General features: G+C 38.1%; 1 protein-coding gene and 1 non-coding gene across 2 annotated transcripts in view; one reads left to right on the forward strand and one right to left on the reverse strand.

The window, feature by feature from the left end:
* Positions 1-10,550: 10,550 nt before the first annotated feature.
* Positions 10,551-18,200, forward strand: part of LOC138735497 (E3 ubiquitin-protein ligase UHRF1-like) — a 125,455-nt gene continuing 117,805 nt past the window's right edge. The window contains exon 1 of the mRNA XM_069887462.1: positions 10,551-10,712. Within this exon, the coding sequence (XP_069743563.1) occupies positions 10,551-10,712 (162 nt within the window). The remainder of the gene's footprint in view (positions 10,713-18,200) is intronic.
* On the reverse strand, positions 13,335-13,436 carry LOC138752150 (U6 spliceosomal RNA). Its single transcript, XR_011350413.1, has one exon. It is a non-coding gene; the product is annotated as a U6 spliceosomal RNA (small nuclear RNA).

An 18,200-nucleotide genomic window follows, 5' to 3' on the forward strand; every position in this document is an offset into this window, starting at 1 on the left:
TGGGGGGGGGAGTGGAATTGTTGATGTTTCTGTCCAGACCCTGCAATAGGACACGCTAAGTTCCTCCACCAGTTTTTTTTTTTGGACAAAAAAAAATGCTGGTTCTGGACATCTGAAGTAAAAACAAAATGCTGGGAACAATCAGCAGATCATTCAGTATCTGGGGAAAGGCTGACTGTTTCTGGTCAGATCTTCAGTGCTGGGAAAGAGAAATCTGAAACATGAATTGTGCTCCATGCTGAATGTTTCTGGCGTTTCTGTTTTTAAATATAAATAGATATCACATTGTATGGGAGGTGTTCATTTTGGCAATGTGTTTTGACAAAAGTTGTGGGAGAGTTTAAAAATAAAAGCTGGTTAAATATGATACAACTTGATTATTTGCAGACATTTTTGGTTCAGTTTCTGCACTGATTTTTTTTTAAAGTATAGCCCAGGGCTTAGGTGCAGAGCAAGAATGTAACCTTGTTGCATTTCCACAAAACCTAGATGCAACCTGGTTTTGTTGTAGGGCTAGACTCTTGTATCAGTAATTTTGCAAAAATTATAAAGCTAACTTGAAATTATCATTTCTTTTGGTTCTATTAATTTTCTCCAAGTATTTTTAGTTGAACTTCATACTAATGTTTCATAAAGGGGACACAGTAGTGCTATCATCTGGTGACTAGATTTTTTCATTACTGCTTGAGTCACCAGGAGAGGCCTTATTTTTTTGCACCAGTTCATGTAGCTCATTAATTAATTTATCCAACCAGGTGAAGTCAAGAAAGTTTCATTTTTTTTGGTGTGACTACATGGAGCCTTTAGTGATTTTTTTTTCTCTTTCCCCCCGCCCCCAACCTAAAGTGGATTTATTTTCCAATTTGTCAAGGTTTTACATAACAAATGTGCACTACTTGTTAGCCTTCTGGGAAAGAATTGTTTGATTTTGGTTTTTATTTCATCAGGATCAAGTGGAATAATTTTTAGAAATGGGAAGATTGACAACAATTTACTTCTGCTTTCTTTTAAATACACACAGGAATTTATCATGATGTCATAGACAAATTGTGATATGGTTGAATTTACAGCATAAATCTTCTTATTTAAACCATCTAGTCCAGTGGTTTTTCAAACTTTTTCTTTCCACTCACAGATCACCTTAAGTAATCCTTATGCCACATAGGTGCTCTGTGATTAAGGTGGTATGGAGGGGTGGGGGAGCTCAAGAACCACTGCTCTGGACTCGATTGTTACTGAAGTATTTTGCTTGAGAAAAATTGTCATTGGCCCATTTTCTTTGGAGTTATGAAACCATGCACATAACGAGTCAATTAGGTACGATTAAAACTGGTTTTCAAACTTTTTCTTTTGACTCAACATACCACATTAAGTCTTCTTTGGCTTGGCTTCGCGGACGAAGATTTATGGAGGGGGTAAAAAAGTCCACGTCAGCTGCAGGCCACATTAAGTAAGCCTTTACTAATTACAGAGCACCTATGGCATAGGGAATACTTTAAAGTGGTACGTGAATAGGAAGAAAAGGTTTGAAAATCACTGATCTGGTCTGTATAAGTTTTGATACTCCATTGCTGCCTGTCCAACCAATATATCCTTTATTCCGTTCTTAAACACGAGGAAGTTTCAATGTTTAGCTAACCCCTTCATAATTTTAAATGTTGTTTCCCTCCTCCTCTCAGAATGGGTGATGTTGCTAATACTAGGTGTCAACATTCAAGAAAGGTGCATTAATGCTGAGTGTTATTGGAAGCCTGTCTTTGGATCTATTTCAGTGGACGGTTTGGAGCAGCCATTCTCAACTTTCTTTCCGCTGTGGGCCTCTTAGATCTGGCCAAGGTTTATGGGCTCTCTTCCCTGTGAAGTGATCAAGTTTTAGTTTCAGTTCCTTCTGTACTTCCCTCCAAAGATTATATAAAAAAACCCAAAAAAGATTTATGTTGTGTGAGGTGAAAAGAAAACATGGCTTTTACTTAAGTGTGTTGTGGCCCCCTTGAGAATGACTGGTTCAGAGCAGGCATTTTCCACTTTTTTTATGCTATGGCCCCCTTAGGACTCTGCCCAATATTTATGCATCTCCTTCCCTATGAAGCAGTCAAATTTAGTTGGCTGCTTCTGTACTTCTCTGCTACTGATGACATTAAAAAAAACATACAAAACATTTGTTAAGTGAGGTGAAAAAAAAAAAACAAGGCTTTACCCTGAGTGAAACAAATGTGAGTTCTAGAACAGACAGACAAATAGGAAATCATTTTTTGTAATATTTTATTTATAATTTTAATATATTTAACAATCAACAATCATATCAAATGTAAAACATAAAGAAAACTGCTCCCTCCATCACCTCCTCTCTATACAAGTCCTATTAAACAGAGAAATAATGAAGAAAAAGAAAAGAAATGATCCCATTGTCAATGCATGCAATAAAACACATGTAGACACTATAATAGCACAGTTTTAAAATCTTTACAGATGTCTACTGCTAGCCAGTAAAAATTGTAACTTTATATTGGCACCAGTGAGGTACCTATATGCTCTAATTAAGGCTGTCAGATTTCTAGGGAGGTGTTATACTCTTCCTGAGATTTTATGTGACCTTTTCAAGTGGGATGCAGCGATTCATTTCCGAAGACAACATGAGTCGATGGGAGTCAGACTTCTAATGTTACTGCTGTGCATTTCCTAGCCACGCATCAGGAAATTTTTATGAATTTAAAATTTGAGAATTAATAGTGGTCAAGTTCCTCAAAAGAAAAAAAACTCTGGGTCTACTGGATGGTGATATCTGTGATATTGGTTAGGGTGTCACAGAGGTCATACCAGAAGGGCCTCACCTTCGTGTAACTTCAGGTAGAATGTAAAAATGAACCAACCTCTATACCACACCTAAAACACATCTCTGATAATTCAGGTTTTTATTGGTGTAATTTCTGTGGGTTGATGTACAGTTGATGGAGAAAATTATAATGAACCAATCAACACCTGGCATTGATAGTAGCCAACGAACTTCCCTGACGTACATCTGAGCTGAGTTGTTTGTCATTGTTGTGTCTAGGTCTGACTCCAATCTCACCCTAGACTTAGGCAAACCTGGCTTTGGGCCCTCAATTAAAAATTACATTCTAGAAATAAACTTGAATACATTTCCTTCATGGAGTAGTTTCTCCTTTTCATTCAGTCCTGGTAGAGTCATTTCAGGGCCCAAATTGGCCCTAACGGAGGATCGCAACTAAAGATAACAAAAAATGTCTTATTGGACAAGTCATATTTCTTTTCAGCTGCTCAAATGACATGGTATCCCCTTATGATACCAGGTTTCCAAAATTTTATTGTTCAAAGTCATGTGTACAAGTTCATTTGGTCTTATAGGTCCTTTTCCCTTGAGAGCCTCCACAGGTTTCACTCCATATTTTAACCAAGTCTTTTAAAATTGAGTTGTCTGTCCTGGCTATAATACAGGAATTCTATTTATACATGGAAACCATTCTTATTGAACAGGTAGGAAAGAAGAAAACATAAGCATAAATATTACAGAAAATTAAAAAAAAAATTGTTAGAGTGCAACGGTTTGTACACAAATGAGTCTTTAGGGAACTTTAAGCATAAGCTAAAGGACGTGAAAACTTTTTTTTTAGAAATTTATTTATAGTATCTCCATACATTCATTTCAAATTGACTTAGTATAATATTACATAATAGATACTAAATAATTTTCAAATTTTCACCCCCCCCCCCCCCCACCTCCCCTAACCCCTTAGGAAACCACCTTGTGGTGGTTAATTCCCAAAAACCCAAATGGGTGTGGTATAAACCACAAGTGGCATATAACTTTCGGGAGCAGAAGTACCACCCCTTCCCCCCCCCAGCCAGACAAAATACACGTATAAACCGAAAAATCATCATTTCTTATATCCATAAAACCCCGGTCCATCAATTTAACCAATCTTATTCATAAACTCTTTTTTTTGAATCCAAACTTGATATTAAATTTTGCACCCTTTCCACCCTCCCAACACTGAGTTAAACATTGTTTACAATCAATAAAAGCTTTTTTAAAAAATTTTTTAAGTCTTCCTGAATTTCATCCACTGAATTAAAACACCTCTGAACATCCCAGTTCAATACCGAATCTTCCATTCTTCTCAGTCTCAAGTTGAATTTGTAGCTTACTTTCAAAAAAAGTTTTTTCAAATCTTTTAAAATTTTCTTGAACATAATTCCTTCGGTCTTGATCTTCTAAAGCATCAATGTTATTCATAAGTTCTTTCTTCTATGTTTCCCAATTTTCCACTTTGTCAATCTTCTCAATGTTAAGTTGAAATTATTGTTTATTTTCAAGAAAAACTTACTCAAAATTTTTAACTCTTCTTGGACATTGCTCCTTCAACTTTAATTTTATAAATCATCAATCTTGTTCATAGTTTCTTTCTACTGAGTTTCCAAATTTAATAAAGTTTCCGTTTTTTCCAATTTTCTCAATATTAAACTGATCTTGTTGTTTAGTTTAAAAAAAACCTTTTCAAAACTATTAAAATCTGTTTGCAATGTATTCATACTCACAGATAATAAATTCACTCTTCCGATATTCCATCCAAAAAAAATCACTAATAAACTTTAATGTTATCTGGATTTTTAAAACTCACGGGCAACCAATGCCAATTACTGCAATTTATCTTCATAAAACATTTCAAATCAATATTCATCACCATCTTTCAGAGGGGTGTCCAAGGCCAGCTTATCCGACAGTCCAATTAATGAGCTCCGTTCTTAAGAAGATTCCAGCCTTGACTCCGTGGTTCTGTCTGGGCAAGTAGGCCGAGTTTCTTCCAAAGTCGGAGAGTGTAGTTTTGTTCTGTATTTGAACTCTATTTTCCTTGATCTTTGTTGCCATTTTAAACTAAAAACAATTGATAAACAAAACAAAGACTTTTAACAAAAAATAAATATTCTTAAAACGGGTATTTATATAACTGCCTGGGGGAGACCGGGAAGGCACGTCCGCTCCCTACGCCATCTTGCCACGCCCCCCCCCAAGGACGTGAAAACTTAATAAAAATTATAAAATGAAAATTTTCGTGAGCTCGATGTTCCTGTGAAAGTTTTTTTTTGATATCAGGCTCAAAATTGGATAGCGAGAGTCAAAGGTCACTTGAATTTAAATGTGTGATTTTTAAAAAAAATTTAATTTTAAATTAAAGTTTTAAAAAATAAATTTAAACATACAGCATGATAACAGCTGTTTCGTCCCACGAGTATGTGCCCCCCAATTTATATCCAATTTACCTAAACCCTTGGTATTTTTTGAATGGTGGGAGAAAATTGGAGTCTTGGGCGGGTGGGGGGGGGGGGGGTAGAATTATTTTATTTTAGTTTTTTTATGGACTTGTAAAGCTATTCAAACAACCAATACAATCTTTTTCAACATTCGAGTAATGTATAGAGTCTGTATTTATCCCCCCTCCTTCACCCCAAACATATAATTATACAGATACAAATACTAGTGGGATTCACAGCCCCCACTGAAATGTAAGACAAAAACAGGTAAGGAATAAAAAGAAAAGACTAAAACACAGAACTAACAAAACAAATTAAAAAAAAAAAATGCACATTGCCTGCGCCATGTCCCCACTTCCTTAACTCCACTCCTTTCCCTGCTGGATCAGATTTTTTAAAGTGTCCTTATTTTGAAGGGAGGGGAACTAGTCCATCTGTGTGCCCATGTATTTCAAATAGGGCTGCCACACTTTAACTAATGTGTCTTATTTCCTCCTTAAATGGTAAGTGATTTTCTCCAGGGCAATGCAGTTCTGCATTTCCATACTCCATCGTGTGATATTTAATTGGGAGCTGGACTTCCACATAACTGCTATACTCGTCCTGACTACTGAAGGTGACCTTCATGAACTGAACTTGATATTTGGACAGTCTAAAACTCGTGTCCCCAATATCTCCCAGACACCCTGGATCTTGTGAAAAATCCACCTTTGTAATTTTTTACAGAATGTCCCCCAGGTCCTCCCAGAAGGATCTCACCTTTGTACAGAGCCAGGTGGAGTGGGAAAGGTTCCAATCTCCGCACCACACATAAAGCACATTGCTGATATTTCAGGCTTTCATTTAAGTAATTTTTGTGGTGTGAGGTACAGCTGGTGCATCAAGTGGTATTGCACCAACCGTTAACAACCCCAGTCACACACTGTCCAGACACAGGTCTTGCCACCGCACCACTCTTAATTGATCATTATGCCAAAGTCCAACTCCTGGATTTGGGCCATCGCTTTGGAATATGTAATACATTTGAGAAATAAATTTATGCATATTCCTCTGTCGAATTAGAATCTCCAATTTACTATAGGTAGGGTCATACGTGGTCCTAATTTTTCCCTTAAGAAAGATCTTATTTGGAGATAACAGATGAATGTTCTATTAGATAAACCATATTTGTTCCTCAACTACTCGAATGACATGAACTGCCTTTGCTTATAACAGTCCTTGATACACCTGATCCCTTTCTGGCACCAGGTGTCCAGGATCTTGTTACCCTTGTTAACTTATTCTGGGTCAAAGGTGTTTTAGGAGATATGCCCACCTTCCGTCAGATACATTAATTTATTATTTTCCATATCTGGTGTAAGGTTTAGTATGGTTTTATCTGTAGTCCAATTTGTGTATGGGTGGGTGCGGGGGATGCCCTCAAAGAATGAGGCAATAAACCTTGCCTGGGCTGCCCAATAAAATTTTTTGAAATCCGGTCATTTTAACCCCCCCCCCCCCCCAACAATTGTAATCCCATATCTACTTTTCCATAGAGATTCTAGCCTCCTTACCATTCCACAGGAACCTTCTGACATACTCACAGAGTGTCTTAAAGAAGTCCTGGGACAATGAAATTGGTAATGATTGAAAAAGATATTGGATCCATGGTGTCACCTTCATTCTGACACTAAATTCTGCCCACCAGTGTTTGGCACCAGTGTCCTCCTCAATCTTCCCGAGGAAAGGGAGATGATTAAGTTTGTATAAGTTACGTAAAGCTTTATCTGTTTTTATCCCCAAATACTTCCTACAGCCATTTAAATTGACTTTCCTGTTGATATTGTCTATAATCCCCATTTATCAAAGGCATAATTTAACTTTTGTCCTGATTTACCTTATAACCTGAGTCCTTCCCATAATCCTGCAGTGTGGTCTTTAACTTGGCCAATGACCCCTCATGATCTGTCAAATACACTAACACATAATCAGCGAAAAGGTGAATCACCTGGCCCACTCTGAACCTCCTTATATCTGGATCCTACCGAATGGCTTCCACCAGTGGCTCAATTACCAGTATGAACAGCGCTGGAGATGATAGACAGCCCTGCCTACTGGACCTACTCAATAGAAACACTGCCCGTTTTTAATCATTTTTGCTTGAGGTTTATGGTAAAATGTCTTCACCTGGTTAATAAATGTTTGTCCCAATCCAAACTTCTCCAATACCTTAAACAAAAAAGTTCCACTCCAGTCTGTTGAAGACCTTCTCCACACCCACGCTTCTGGATTCACCCCTGACTGTGCCAGATGTACTATATTAAGCAATCTACCTATAGCCCCCTTTTTACAAATCCAGCTTGATTTGGATTTGTTAATTTCAGCAAATGTTCTGTCAACCTATTTGCCAATCCTTTTGCAATGATTTTATAATCTATTTAATAACGAGGTGGGTCTATATGAGGTGGGCTCAATTGGATCCCCCCTTTTTTGGGTATCTCCGTGATGATGAGAAAGATGGGAGGGTATGTATCTCTGCCGTCTGATCCACTACCTTCATAAGAAGGGGTATAAGTAGATCTTTGAACTCTTTATAAAATTCAGTGGGGAAACTATTCTCTCCTGGTGATTTGCCAGCCTGTAAAGAGGTCAGGGTCGCTGCAATCTCCTCTTCAGAGAAAGGGCACTCAGTCTTCCTGATCCACATTTGGTATGTCCACTGAAAGCAAGAAATCGACTACTTGGAAGGATCACCCCTTGATTCCCATTTATACAATTCCCTGTAAAACCTTCCAAATGTATCATTTATTTCTTTTGATTTGTTTAAGATCTTGTCTTCCCCTGTTCAAATTGCATTAATTGTTCTTGAGGCCTCTTCTGTCCTCAGCTGCCAGACTTTGTGGCCCCTCTTCCCCCAGCTCATAAGACTGCTGTCTAGATCTTAAAATCAACTTTTCTGTTTATATGTTTGTAATGTACTTGAGCTTTTTATTTACCAAATTTCTGCATTTTTCTTCTGTACCCATTCCCTTCATGTGCCCCTTTTTGATGCTTTTGGTATATCCAATGATCTGGCCCCTTAAGTAAGCCTTTATTATGCCCTATATTAGGAAATTATCCTCAGTAGAGGGGTAGTTCATCTCACAGAACAATTCTATCTGGGCACTAACAAAGCTACAAAGTTCCAGTTTTCCCAACAGCAAGTATTCAGGCACCATCTATACATTGAGACCTGCTTATTTGGCATTCTATGGCTTTGATAAAGTCAAGGGGGAGTGGTCCGACAGTAACTGCACTGTGTACTTGGTTTCCACTATCTTGCCAGTTGGGCTGATGTCAATCAACCTCTCTTGAATTTCTGTTTCTCAAATGGATCTGATGTCCAACAAGGGATATTGAGGTCATTAAATCTTTCCTGCAGATATGCGTGTATTTGCATTAGGTGTTTCACATAAACTGTAATGTCATCGACTTTCAGCGTCTGCGGTCGTGTTCAGATTTGGAAATTGTAAAAATTCCTGATTGTAAAAATTAAAAATTTTTAAAAATTAAAAATTGTAAAAACTCCAATAGAGTTAAAGCTTTTTAAGGAAAGAAACAAAGGTTTCTCTACTCTTAATGAGGTTATTGTGTTTACCCTGTCGGTCTTGTTCAATAAATTGAGTTTGTCAAAGCTATGTGCCAGATAAAATTGTCCACCTTTGTATCAACGAGCTTTTCTCTATGTTCGTTAAAGAATGTGTCCCAGAATGCATCAAGAAAGAATTTCCTTTGGACAGCCACTCCACCACAGTTTGCAGCAGCAATGTTATCATTTTCTGGAAATTTCCTTGAAGGGGATGTGGTTTTATAAAGTTTACACTCTTTATGACAATTTAAAGCAAAACATTTGACTGTCCTCCTAAGATTTTAGCCACTACGTGCTCCCTAGGAATGATGCAATGTACAGTAAAGACTGAAGGTACAATATTTTTCAACCGTGTGATGAATCTTCTGCATCGTCCGACAAGTGAAGCGGCACCGTTAGTTGCACAGGCACCTAACTATGCTCTCAAATGGAATACTGTTCTTGTTTCTGTAATTCTTAACAATTCCTTCAGGCAAACAGCATCTCTTCCATCGGCTCATTTCCATTCTCGCATCTGGCATAAACCATGAGAAGCCCGTTGTTCTCTTGCAGAGTCGATTCTTCTAATTGTAAAGTGTATTTCTTGGATTGAAATGAAATGACTAATTGTTTTTCAATGTCCCTTGCCACCTCATCAATTCTTCTAGAAACAGTGGAATTACTCAAAAATTTATTTGGCATTTAAGTTCATGATATCAGATTTTATGGACACTGAAGGCAAAATAAATGGCTCAGTGATGCTATGAACATTTCCACTCTCATCAATCAATTCACTTATCTTGTATGATGCAGGAAGACCCTTTTCTAATGTCTGTGATGTTTCAGTGATCATCTGTTTGAGCAATGGCCTTCTCCCAAAATTTTCTCCATAGGGTTTACCTGTCTTCTCTTTATATAGTCTCTAAATGTTGGTTTAGCTTGTTTGACCTAGTGCTTTTGTTTGAAAATGTATTCAAACACATGGACAGAGAAGGGTTTTGAAAGCATCTAATGAAACCACATGATAAACAATACTTCCACCTTTTTTTGTTGTCAGTGTGTGCAAAAATCTTGTGCAAATTTTTTTTTCCTGAGACAAAAGTATGTGCGCACTGAATGCTTGTGTAAATGTAAACTTGAAATTGTTTCAGGATAATTTTGGCACAGCCTATCTCTCATGGCTAACAGTATTGGCATGTTTTAATGTAATACAAGTATGTTAACTACTTGTTTAACTGACTAACCTAGTTAACAGAAACAATTGGCTAAGAGATTATTTTCAATACTTACTATTTTAGGTTACTAACCTTTTGAGCACACATTAATTTTCTTTGTGTGCTGGTTGCAAAACATATTTATGAGAGCACAGTTTAGAGCAATGGTCCCCAAACCTTTTGGACCATTGACCCCTTCGAATACTTGATCCTTCATCAATCCCAGGCATGGAATCCTGGGGGTGGGGGGGTGGTGGGGGGGTGGTTGGCAGTGCTGTACAGGGTGGAGTGGTGGCTCCTGATGGAGGGGGTGGGGCTTGTGGCACCGGATTTGGGGGAGCGGGGGTTGGCGGCTCTGGATGGGATGTGCTAACATAGGCATCATATACTCGAGTAATAATCGATCCTGTGTAAATTGGCCTTAGATCCCCTGACCATGAATCCTTGCCCCTGCTGCCTGCCCATCCGAACTCCCAACCATGGATCCCGACACCGACGCCTATGCATCTGAATGCCCAGCCATGGTTCCTTGTCCTGGCTGCCTGCCCATCTCAGCTACTGCTGCCCTGACCATGAACCTACCACGCAGTTCTGGCTATCCAAGTTCCCAGCACCTTGAACGATGCAGGTATATTCATGAGGTAAAAAGTTCAACCCGTGCAAAAGTTGACTTGCCTCTTCTTTATTGCCTCAAAAATTAGTCCAAAAATTTTACAATTACACAAATGTAAAACACATAACTCTTTCTGCCTTCCCGTTCGCTCTAAAGTAATTTAAAGGCTGAAGTCAAATGCAGCATGGTGGCCACTAAGGCCCGCTCTTGCGAGAGGTTGGCCAACAATGCCATTGCACTATTTTCAATTGAATCCCTCCTTTTGATCCCCTGGCATTTATCGACCTCTTGGATGGTCCCACCGACCCCCAGGATGTCAATATCAACCACTTGGAGATCCTGAGCTCAGAGGGAACAGTGATGATAAGTATTCCACCAAATACTGCAGGCACTTCTTTTTTTGCCGAGGAGCTCATGGGTAAAATTAATTTTAGAAGTAACAAAAGTCAACTATTATAAAACAAATTAACTCAAACGTCGGCATAAATTTTATGGAAAACGATGAACATTGCATATCTTGAAAATGAAGCAAAATGAGGTGTAAGAACAAGAGGAAATCTACATGGAAGGCAATTCATAGCCAAAGCTGGTTCCACTTTAGTTAAACGCAATCGTGTCGATGTAAGAAATGCTCTGAAAACATTGCTAATTTTCCACATTTATCTAGGTCATTCGAGGCTGTCTCCAAACGCCTCCAACTTTCTAAAAAAAAATCGTGTTTCTTGGCAACTATACAGCAAAGCCAAATGGCAGACTCCTTTCCTTCCCACCCAACCCCTCCGCCAAAAGCCTCATCCATTTATTTTCCATGTCCCCCCTGCACACCTTGAGCCCGTCTTGTAAAAGATTTCAGTTGATGGCCCACTTAAATGTTCTGTGGGCCCCAGGGGGAGCCGTATAGCCCGCATTGCTGGATTCAAGTAATTGATCACTGCTTTAAGGACTCTAATAACATTGGTAAACAGTTGCAAAGTAATGAACACAACTAAAAGGAAGAAAACACAAATGCTGCAGATTCTGAAATTTTAAGCAGACAGAACTGCTGGAGAAACTCAGTAGGTCAGATAACATCTATGGGTAGAAATGTTTCAGTGTTTCAGGTCTGGATCCTTCAAGTACAGAAAGGAATCTTGTAATTAAAGCAGAACATTCCCAGGGTTATGACGTTGTAAACCTTGGCAAAGATGTGTGCTGTCCTGTTGTATCACGACTTGGCATGGGGGTACCAATACCTCTGAGTGGAAAGCCCTGCCGCCATCGAGAAAATCTATATGGAATGGTGTCATCAGAAAGCAGCAGCAATCATCAAAAATCCACACCACCAAGATGTGCTCTTTTCTTGCTGCTGCCACAAGACTCGTACCACCAGGTACAGGAATACTCCTCCATTATCGTCATCAGATTTCTAGACTGATTGCAAGGTTCCTGAGCATTTTGTGCCCAAAACTGTCGAGTACATCCTCCTGATCAGGGCCAAGCTGGGATTGCTTTCAGTACTTTACTCACCAGGGCTGCCTGTCAAACATGGAGCTGTGAATTGTATTTTGATCAAAATGATTCAATAATGATGTCATCTATCACCATTTATGACATTGCGAGTGCTAATTGTATTAATGTGCTTCCTTGGACAAATTCATTGCATTGTGAAGAAACATGCATGAAGTATTTTGGCAAATGATAAGGTAATAAATAAACCAACCACAATTCAATTCTGTTTTGTGAATGATGTGCCTTGACTGATTAAGATGATCATTTATCTCATGGTTGCAGTGGCGAAATTCTAAGCAAATGAGAAATATTTTGGAATATTAAATGATTTGTACATAATATCAGTATGATTTTGCATACATAGTTCAGCAAGTAAAACAGTAGTGAAGTGGTGTCGCAGGGAAAGATCAGTTAGCAAACAGACTATACTGGTCCAATACTAGTCAATGAAACTGGTGTAAAGAAGCTTCAGTGCTACGCTGTCAACGGGGGAAAGAGGAACAGACTGCTGTCTTCTGCCCTGCTAAACTTGTTTGGGGGATTAAATGTTCAGTGCAATGGGTAGACAATATTTAGTTAAACATGCAGCCTTTTTTTTTTAAAGATTAGAAATTTACAAAGGTTAGGAGATGGGACAGTGTTTCCTTTAGACCTACGTCGATGTATTAGTTCCATAAATAAGGGAATGGCTTGTTAATCGCATGGTCATGGAAGGGAATAGAGTTAATTTGTAAATGAGAAATAGAGCTTCGTGGTAGGTATATTTCAAAGTTATATAAAAATTCAAGGTAATGTGTGTTTTCCAGAGGCCTGAAGTATTTTATTAGCAATAAAATTAACTTGCTCCTCACCTACTGTATTTCGTATGGGGTTTTAACTATTGCATTGTGATTTAGCCTAAAAATATAGCAATGTCTTGTCATATGAAGACATGATATTTCAAACATTTTTTTCATTTTTGTGTTAACCTTGGGACAATAGTTTCAGGGGAACTTTTCTCCAGTAGTCACCTGATTTTTGTTTTAGCAACTTGTGTCATGAAATTCCAAGATAATGCCCTTCCTACTTTGTACACAAATCAAAGTTCTTTTCCATATTATATCTTTGTCTCTAGTTTGTTTCTTTCCAGCTGTCATTCATTCTCTTTTTACCCTTTTTTTAAAAAAAAACCGATCGCTTCATGAATTTGCGTGTCATCCTCGAACAGGGGCCATGCTCATCTCTGTATTCCAATTTTTAGTATATGCACTGCTGATGTGAGCACTCTTTACCCTTTTAATGTTTTCCTTTGTGGAATGTCAGTACAACAATAGTGGTGTTCGATGGAGCAGAGACTTTTGACTTGGTGCATCATGGTGCTGCTGGATGTCATGACTTGTCTGACAACTCCACAAGGTATACCCATGGTAAAATTTGTTTCATTTTAAGTAATGTTGTACACATGCTCCATATCCTAATGCCATCTGAATTGGCTCTATTTAGGAAGTAGTACAGTTGTATAACTTGGCATGTTAATATAGGGTATATGTTGAGTAAACATGATGCCTCTCAGATCAGTCTTGTTACATCAGTGGTGGGTGATCTTGGGGCCTGGAGCTGGGGATGAATTATAGAGAGAAAACTGAGAAGACCTATGGTCTAGGCATTGATTTTCCTGAGCTCCATCGACATGGATCCTAAAATCCAAGATTTGTTTTACTGCACTCAAAATACATCTCAACTGCCTGAAAGTAGATGAGACTTTCACTTCCCTGTCCATGAGAATGAGAAGATAGTAGCTGGCTATTCAGGGGGGTTCTCAGGTGGGTAGATTAATATCTTGTCCTAGTTCACCCACATCGATGCACTTTACAAGATCAGCATCTCCACTTTCTCAGAAGCCTGAAGAAATTTGACATGTCACCTGTGTCCCTCTACAGGTGCACCTTTGAAAGCATTTTGTTGGGATACATCATTGCTTGGTATGGAACTTCTCCACCCAAGACCACAAGAAACTGCAGAGGGTTATGAATACAGCCCATACCATCACACAAACCCTACCCTCTCCCTTCCATTGATTCCACCCACAACTCCTGCTGCCTTTGAGAAGCAGCGAACAGATTAAAACAGTGGTTCTTAACCTTTCTGTTTCCACTCACATACCATTTTAAGTGTGCCATGGGTGCTCTGTGATTAGTAAGGGATTGGTTAAGGTGGTATGTGGGTGGAAAGAAAAAGTTTGAAAACCACTATTTTAATTGTACCTAATTGACTCATTATGTGCACAGTTTCATAACTCTAAAGAAATAGGCCAATGACAAATTTTTCTCAAGCAAAATATTTCAGTAATACTTGGGTCTAGAGCAGTGAATCTCAACCTTCCTTTCCCACTCACATACCACCTTAAGCAATCCCTCACTAATCACAGAGCACTGATGGCATAGGGATTACTTAAAGTGGTATGTGAGTGGAAAGAAAAAGTTTGAGAACCACTGCATTAAAAGATTTAGCCCACACTGGCCACATTCTCTTTACCCCTCCCCTCATCATGTGGAAGATTCATGAGTGGGTGATCATGAACTATCAGATTCAAGGACAGTTTCTTTCCTGCCGCTATTAGACTCCTGAATGAACCTAAGTAATTGACATGTGCTGTCTTTGCTCTTGCCAATTAATTTTTCTTGGTGATTCTCAACTTTTATTTTGTCTTAGTTGTTGTATTATGTATGAGATATCTAGCTGGACTGTTCACAAAACAATCTCCATCACTACATTTTGGTACATGAGGCAATAAACTTGAACTGTTCAAGTATCTTTCTTTGTTTTAATGTACCAAAGCTGTTACACTTGATCTGATCACCTTACTTTTTTTGAGCATAATTATCTTCCAACTTGGTGTTTTTAAATGTATTAGTACTTATTTTTGCATAAATTAAAAAAAAAATATTTTTTTTTCTCTTCCATTTATCTCTCTTGTCATGCACTTCATTTTTAAATGGGAAATGATGTTGAATTTGGTTCACTGAAGTTGTTAGAGTACATTGGTTAGATATCAAGACTAAATCATATGAGCATTTTGTTTTCAATATCTTCAAACATTTATAGCAACCTTATCAGATAAAATGATTTTTGAGTCACATGACATAAATGCAGACAACCAAGAGTCACAAAAAAGTTTGACAGTTGTCATGAGGAGGGAAATTGTTTAGGAGTGAATTCCAGTGATTGTATGGGATTTGGGAAGCTGAAGACGCAGCATATTTGGAATTTTTTTTTGTGGAAAAAGTAGTATTGAAACACATATAAAGGTGGAGAAATGAGCAGATGGGGAGAATGTGAAAATGAGGAAGTATTTCAAACTGTTGTTTAATTGGAATTTGGCATGAAACTTTGCAAAATAGGAGAGTTTTTAGATTATTTTGTTTGAAAGGACAAATTGTTGGAATAGCATGACTCAGGTTTATCAGTGGATTTAAGAGAACAAAAGAAAAATGAGCACTTTGTACCATGCAATCAGATTGTGGCTGGTCTTTTAGTTCCATGTCATTTTACTCACTTTAGACTATTGAACCCCCTTTGTATCCAAAAATTTATTTGCCCTTCGCTTGAGTAATTCCAGAGATTCACAGGTCACCGTCTGAAGAAATTGCTTCTCATTTAACTGACCCCTGAACTTTTCACTCCTTCTTTTGAGACTGATACCAAGCCAGGGTAAACATAATCTTCAGATATACTTTGTCAAGGCCTTTGTAATGTTGAATAGATCATATATATTCAACATTAATTATTATTGCCTACTGTTCTTCTGTACATGAGACTGCAGGTCTAGTCTCTATAATCTCTTTCAGGATTCCTCCCATTTAGCAATGAGCGATTTTTTTTTTTTGGCGATTGTTGCACTCCTTGGGAAGATCAGACTTGCTCACAAAAGTCCAGGTGTGATTTCACCTTGGTTTTCTGAGCTGAAGTTGGAAGAGCTTTGTGATACTGCAGAGGTAGTTTTTGTGATGAGGGGCTATTTAGAAGTTTGGCTCTGAATCAAGCATGGCACCCAAGGTTGTTAGTATTTCATTCAGCTTTGGAGAACTGCCAGGAGGAGGAATTGTTTTTTGATCCTAGTATTTTTCACAGCTAGGCAGAGACTGCAAATGTGCATCAAAGGTTTGTTAGCAAACCAGCATCTCCTACTGAACTTGTTCATGCCCTGTCTGGCCATTGCTAAATTATTTTTATTATCTGGGTAGATGTTAAATCTTCATAAACATGGGAATGGGATTTGCTTCAGAGCCTGACATTGAGCACTGAAGTTTCCATTATTTTTGTGGAAATTTCTACTTCGGACAAGCAGTTTGACAATTTGGAGATGGGGCAAAAGGGCGGAAGTAGGTGGGTGAGGTACAGACACACCAGTTGGTAACGTGTGGGGAAACAATGCTTTATTTATGGATTGTTTTGCTGAGGGGCTGGTCAGATTAAAAATCGAATCAGCCTGACTGTGGGTCATATTTCGCTGTATTGTGACAGATGCTGGTGTGGCCATCTGCCACTCAAGCTACAGACAGAAAAGAGCAAAGTGATATTAAAATACCCAGGCTTGAGGGGAGATGTTTATCAGAAAGGTAGGGTCCAAAGATGTAGAAGCTGGGCCCATCAGAACAGCATGTGAAACATTTCATGGGTACGTTGTGTAGGAAGGAGTATGCATGCCACTGAAGCTTTGTAGAATATATTGAATTGATGGTATAAGTTGAATACAGAAAAAGACAAGTCCTTTCTGCTTTTATTTGTTATGAATAAATATTTCCACAAAATATTTTTAACATCACTATTGGAATATCTGCACACTGGCAAAGCTTAAGCTGAAGGTAAACACCATGTCTAATAAATAGGTATTCTCAGATGTTCTCAGCAACCAGTAAGATGTTGATGTTGAAGGATCTTGTTGGTTTTGGGAAAAGGGGAATGGTTAACTGAGAAAGCTGTCTGTAGATTTCAAAGGGTCAATTTTTTGGCGTATGGGATCACCAAAGAATACTTGTTTTTAATATTTGCAAATACCAAAGAAATTAGTGGTTCAAGGTCAGTTTAGTCATGTGTGTTAATTTGGTTAATTTGCTCCCAAGGCTGTGATAATTCCTCCAAGATTGTCTGTTCTGAAGATAATGATTTGCATCCTTGCAAAAATGGATAGATTAAAAGGTGCTATTGTTCATTGTGGATGAAAGGAATATTGATGACCTCTTCGGATGTTGTTAAAAGCTCTCATGACTGTATGGCCTGATGAATTTTTGGTGACCATTTTGTGACGTAAATGCTTCCAGACGAATGTCCTCAATAACAAAATGAAATGTTGAAATATGAATGAGTGTGGAATGTTTTGTGCTTCACTATGTTCAAAGAAAAAATAACATGCTTTTATATTTTTGTTCTGAGGTTCCAGCAGTACACAGAAGTGTTGGGATTTACTGTAACTTGGTTTGTGACACACTTTCTCTAAGATAATATTTTTCGTAATGTTTGACAGGGGAATGGTTACAACAACCAGATTCAGGGCAGATAAAATTTAGCAATGTTGGAATAGGGTTTGCATGAATGAATTTCACAAGATTATCTTGTTACTGATCGTTAATTTTTATGCTGAAGCGATGAGTACACATCTGTTTTAAAAGGTTGTGGAAATGAGTGCAACATGCACATTAGCCTAGACTTTGAAACTTGTTAATTTGCACATCATTGAAAATCAAAAAATAAACTGCAGATGCTGGAAATCTGAAATGCAGTATACCTCACTTTATGAAACTAAAGCTGTTCCTACGGAACCTTTTGTAAACTGAAATGGCGTAAAATGGAATGATTACCATTGATTTCTATGGGAAAATTTTTTGAACGTTCGCTGATGCAAAAAATAACCCACCAAATCATACCCAAAAAAAACCCAGATAAAACCTAAAATAACACGAACATTTATTAAAAGCAGGAATGATATGATAAATACACAGCCCATAACGTAGAAATAATGCATGTACAGTGTAGTTTGGCTGTGTCTTTG

The sequence above is a fragment of the Narcine bancroftii genome, chromosome 1 (genome assembly GCF_036971445.1).
Source record: "Narcine bancroftii isolate sNarBan1 chromosome 1, sNarBan1.hap1, whole genome shotgun sequence".
Taxonomy (NCBI): domain Eukaryota; kingdom Metazoa; phylum Chordata; class Chondrichthyes; order Torpediniformes; family Narcinidae; genus Narcine; species Narcine bancroftii.